This window comes from Spinacia oleracea, chromosome 2 (assembly GCF_020520425.1).
Source record: "Spinacia oleracea cultivar Varoflay chromosome 2, BTI_SOV_V1, whole genome shotgun sequence".
Lineage (NCBI taxonomy): Eukaryota > Viridiplantae > Streptophyta > Magnoliopsida > Caryophyllales > Amaranthaceae > Spinacia > Spinacia oleracea.
Genome location: NC_079488.1, coordinates 85,345,703 through 85,351,422, shown reverse-complemented (window position 1 = coordinate 85,351,422; position 5,720 = coordinate 85,345,703). Strand labels below are relative to the sequence as shown.

Below are 5,720 nucleotides of genomic sequence, written 5' to 3'. Positions count from 1 at the left end.
GGGTGTAAGAGTAATGATTGGATGTAAGAGAAAATAATAAATAAACGAAGAAAAGTAATAAAGAAATGAAGGAGAGAGAAGATATTTTGTTTAAAGTAAAAAAAAATCATAAAAGTGGGGTTGGGTGGGTGAATGGGGAAATGTGAATGAATTAAATAAGGGATGGTGGGGAAATTTATGGTAAAAAGTAATGTCAAAAAATAGAAACAGGAAGATAAAATAGGAACGACATTTATAGAAACATGAAAATAAAAAAGGAATGGAGGGAGTAATTGACAACAATAACTAAATATTTAGGTACTAATTAGTAACTTTTAACAAGATAGGTAGTAATTTACAAAGTCACTAAAACGTAGGTAGTAATTGGCAAATTTATAAAAACAGAAAGCTGTTTTTAATTTTCTGTTTTTAAATTAAGAAACTAAAAATTTAAAAAAATAAAATTAAAATTAAAATAAACTGAAAGCAGAAACAGGGATGACGAGCCGATTAACGATCAAAATTTTCGTTGTTTTGCTGAACCGGGAAGTATAGCCCAATGAGAGGTACAAACGGATTCAAGCCCACACCCAGATTATAAAAACACAGTCCCGTAAGAAATTGGGGTTTTTCTCCTGTGTCGTGTATCCTCTCCAATTTCTACCACCGAATTAGGGCTTAAGCTCCGCCATCTCCCTCCTCTTTCACGCCTTCAAAAACCGCAAAAATGGTGAAAGGTCGTCAAGGTGAGCGCGTCAGACTCTACGTCCGAGGATCAATCCAAGGCTACAAGAGGTAAAAACCAAAATCCAAATTTAATTTTCCATTTCTAATTTTGGTTATTGTTTGGTTTACTTAAATCTTTGAAATTGGAAAAGTGAATTTGATTGTTATGTTTGGATCGAAATTAGGTCGAAAGTGAACCAGTACCCAAACACATCTTTGGTTCAGATCGAAGGAGTGAATACTCAAGAAGAAGTAGCATGGTATTTGGGAAAGAGGATTGCTTACATTTACAAGGCTGAGACTAAGAAGAATGGGTCCCACTACCGTTGCATTTGGGGCAAGGTTTGTAGGCCTCACGGTAACAGTGGTGTTGTTCGTGCTAAGTTCACCTCCAACCTTCCTCCTAAGTCTATGGTATTGTTCTTAATATCTGTTCTCTTTATTTAATTGGGTTTTTTGTTGGAAATGTTGATTTGATTGTTTGTGTTTTGTTTCAGGGTGACAAGGTCAGGGTTATGATGTATCCCAGCAACATCTAAGAAGGTATTTGTTGTAGGATTATAAAGATTTAACTTTCTTAGTTATGTTTGATATGTTGTGCCTAATGTGATTAGGGAGAGGGAGGGAGGGAAGTAGTAGTAGATGTTATGCCCGTCAGATGATTTAGAGAAGTGGTAAGGCAAGCTTTGAGACACCTTTTGCTGGCAATTGATGTAGTGGCTAGTATGGTTTTTTCCAATCAAACATAAGGCCATCTGGTACTTGGGTTGTTGTAGCTGATTTGGTGGGAGGGGAGTATTGGCTAAATTCTGTTGATGTGATTTTTGGGAGGCTTATTTGACATTGTTAGTCAAAGACCCAACCCTTTTACGGTGAGAAAGCGAAATTTGGTTCTGAAGTGCAGTAGTATTTTAGTATTTCATCCCGATTTAAAATGACCCTGCAACTATAAGTTTGCCTACGCAAGTGGGTTGGGGAATGTAGTTAGCGGAAGAAACTTAAAGTTATAATAGCAAATGAGGTTTCACATTGTTGAAAACTGGAAGTAGTAATAGGTACTTTGATTAGTGAAACATTTAACTAATTAGAAAACTCGTTGTTTTGTATTATTGTAGAAGTAGAATGGGTCTTAATTTCTATTCAACCAAATTGTAAAGTATGGGACTGTCCTAGATTGAATTTATATTATGCTGGTTTAGTCCTTTGTAGTTTAAAGTAAAGCGCCCAGAGTTGTGATCCGTAAAATGTTACTCCTCTTTAGTTGGACTGTAGGGGTTCAAATAGTTAAGGGCCTGGAATAGCTGTATTGAGGTTGCAACTAAGTTCAAGATCAAGCAAAAGTTAGGTTTTCGAGTGGAGTACCTTGGATTGGTTTTGGAGAAGCAGGATGGATCTTAGCCAGAGTAAAATCAGTGTAGCATTTCATGTTCAGAAAAAGGATCTGTATAGCATTTCATGTTCAGAAAAAGGATAAAAGTCATAGAACATGAGAAATATTGCTTGATTTATATTATCAATGTAAAAAGGGTGTCACCATAGATAATGTATCTCAGCCAAATATATATACCTGAAGATTGAATTGATTGATTGCATTTTATTTGCTGTTATGGTACTCTTTGTGATTGTTTGAATTGAAAGATGAGTTAGCAAAAATGGTGTCTGAACTTTTTTTCTTACTATGTTAGAACGGTGTCTTTTAACAACAAAAAATTAATCATGTATTTCTATTTTGGCAGTTCATATTTCTGTTTCTACTTGGATGGTTTGTTATTAATTTCTTTCAATGTGTTTGAATTTATCTTGGTGTTGTATCCTATCCCTCAAATATTTTTCTTGAATTATTGGCGACTTGAATTTTCTCATCCTTTTTCACTTGTTTCGATGTTACCATAACATGCTTTTATACAAGGTGTGCAGTTGCTGTTTTTGTTTAAAAGAAGAAGACTGTTGTATAACAATTGGGGAATGACTGTTAGATTTTTAACTGTACACTGAATGTTTGGTTCACTTATTGTCAAATGTTCTCTTGCAGAAATTAGATATGGAAGATGGTGTAGTTAGGAATTTTTGGAGGAGAGCTATTCACTGGTGTTTCATGCGGAGCCATTTTCAGTTTTATCTAGCTTGTAGTAAGATGGTTCTGTATTTGGATCGTCATTTTTGTTTTAGGATGATTTATTTGGTTATAAAATCTGAAGTTATGGATCTAATTTTGTATGTTGAGTATACATACTGTTGGTTTTGTGACTTTTGTCTAATGGTAAAAGATTTATGGCCCAAGGTTATGAAATCTGAAGTTATGATCTAATTTGTATGTTCAGTATACATCTTGATGAGGTGATTGTGTTGAGAACACCGAAGTGTGATGTAGTTGTGGAATTGTTGATCACCTTTTAAGTAGAAGATGCGTATTAAAGCTTGTTATGGCTTCAACTATAACATGGGAGTTTCGTTCTGTATGTTTATCTTTGCAATATGCTGTTAGATGTCCAACAAGACAGACAATGAAAGAGGATATGTTAACATTGAAGATTAAACAGCAAGATTGTTAAACAAACGTCAACCAAAAACTTTTTTACAAACTCAGAAATTAAAATATGAGTTTGCAATTGGTATGTGATTGGTGCATATTGCACCGTAAAAATCGACTCTTATTTGAGCGTTGTGCCTTGGTGCACTGATTGCTCGGTCAATCTTGCTCAATATGCCGTTATCAACTGCAGCTCATCGTGTAAAGTGTAAAGTGTAAACCATAAATTGTGTTATGTTTCCTTCTCAATTCCTCTAGTGCGTGCTTTAATCGAAAATGAATGATAAAAAAATGTCATAATTACTAATGAGATTCTCCATTCCATGAATTAGAAAAAAGGGGTTAAAGGGTGGTTTGCCTCGAAGTTAGACTTGGAGAAAGCGTATGATAAGCTTGAGTGGGGGATCATTAGGAATTGTCTGTTCATGTATGGTCTGGATGAGGATTCCATTCGTTTTATTATGAGTTGCATTACCTCAGTCACTTCCTCCGTTCTGGTGAATAGCTCTCCAACTGCCAAATTCTTTCCTGTTAGGGAATTAGGCAGGGGGGTCCTTTTTCCCCTATGTTTTCATTATCTACATGGAAACTCTCTCTAAACTCATTCATGAGGCTACATACAAAGATCTTTGAAACCCTTTTTCAATGGGAAAAGCTAATCTCCTATATCTCACCTCCTTTTTGCAGATGACATTCTTCTTTTTGGTGAGACTTCTTTAGAATACCTTCTTGTGTTGAAAAGATATATTGAAACACTTATGTGAGATATCTGGGTCAAACTATTTGTTAAGAAAAAAGCAAAATTCTTTTCTTTAAAAACACAATCACGGATGATACAAATCTCTTCACTGATGGTAAGGTGAAAGTTACGGAGGATTTGTCTTTGTACCTAGGTTTTCCCCCTTTCCCGCATAAGCTTCCTAAATCCAAGGCAAACTTTATTCTCCAGAAAGTTAAAGGGAAATTAGCTAGTTGGAAGACCAACTTCCTTTCTAAGACTGGCAAACTCTGCTTAGCTACTTCCACCTTGAATGCGATCCCAAACTACTATATGCAAGCTTTAACTCTCTCCATGTCGGTAAAAAATGAGTTGAATAATACTATCAACAAATTCATGCGGTCTAAGGGCGAAAATGACAAAGCTGCCAGACCAAATGTTCAAGGGGGGTTGGGGATTAGATGTTGCAAATCTTTGAAAAAATCTCATTTTATTGAACTTTGGTGGAAAATGCTTAATTGTCGGGATAATTCTGCAATGAAAGATATGAGAGATAAGTATACCAAATCGGGGAATATTTTCAAGTCTTTTAAGGTAGGATCTCCTTTATGGAAATACTTGGGCTTCTTTCTCCTCTACCATTCAATGGGGTGTGGGAATGGAGAGTGGCATTTCGGTATGGTTTGATAATTGGCTAGGCACGGATGTGCTTAGAAGTCTCATTAGTGGACCTCTAAATCAAGGTGAGGAGCTTCTTACCTTAGCGGATCTTATTGAAAATAGAAACTGGAATTTGACCAAGTTGTCCATACCCCTCCCCCGTGATATTTTGTTGTTATTCCAAGGGATTCGCATCCCAACCTCCTAATTTCTTGTTATCTTCCTTTAACTATTAAGAGGAAGTTTGATTTTAAAAGGCTATGCATTTGTTTTATCCTCGGAATAGTAGCTTATGGATTTGGAGTAAAGATACCTTGCCAAATATAAGATTCTTTCTTTGGTTAGCAGTCCAAGATAGACTTTTTCACTAGAAACATGGCCTTTGGTGGTTGCTGCCAATCATGCACCTAAATTCATGAGGATGTTATCCACATTCTTAATGAATGTCAGCAAGCAAGGGAGGTTTGGGACCTCTTTCCCCTGCAAAATATCCTTCTTCACTCAACCCTTGCAACTTTGGCTTCAACAGAACCTCACCCACCCACCCCCCCACCCCCCCCCCCCCAACATAAAGACAATCAAACCTTATTATCTTGGAAGACTTTTTTGCTTGCATCCTTTGGTCCATTTGGCTTCATAGGAACCTTTCTATCTTTCAAGCTACAACCAAACCCCTGATCTAATTAAAAAAGAAGCTTATAATCTAGCATGAGAGTTCTACTCTTCTACCCCCCAACTTCAAACCTCTACTTCCTTACCCCTGATCAGAAGTGGGTGCTCCCACCAGTTCATTGGGTCAAGTTTAATTGTGATACTTCATTTACAAAAGAGTTAGAGTATACATGTGTTATCAGAAATAGCATGGGACATTGGTTAGCAGGTTACCAGAAGAAGTACCGTGTGAAATCAGTCCTCACGGGGGGGGGGGGGGGGGGGAATTATTGACATATTAGATGAACTCACGTTTGTAACTAATCAAGGATGGTCCAAAGTGATTATTAACTCGGGTTTAAAGGTTTGACAGAATCCAAGATCAGGGAAATGTTTGTGATGCTAATTATAATCTGATTATGCAATGATGTGGGATTGAAATCCTCAAGGTGGAGC

General features: G+C 36.6%; 1 protein-coding gene across 2 annotated transcripts; it reads left to right on the top strand.

The window, feature by feature from the left end:
• Positions 1–600: 600 nt before the first annotated feature.
• Positions 601–3,013, top strand: LOC110776986 (60S ribosomal protein L35a-3). Of its 2 annotated transcripts, none has more exons than XM_021981556.2 (4): positions 601–774; positions 891–1,119; positions 1,203–1,248; positions 2,745–3,013. In XM_021981556.2, the coding sequence occupies exons 1-3, from the start codon at positions 707–709 to the stop codon at positions 1,242–1,244; spliced, it is 339 nt and encodes a 112-aa protein (XP_021837248.1). In that variant the 5' UTR covers positions 601–706; the 3' UTR covers positions 1,245–1,248; positions 2,745–3,013. The 2 variants fall into 2 exon arrangements, with proteins under 2 accessions (XP_021837248.1, XP_021837247.1); XM_021981555.2 differs by having other exon boundaries at positions 604–774; positions 2,738–3,013.
• The last annotated feature ends 2,707 nt before the right edge of the window (positions 3,014–5,720 follow it).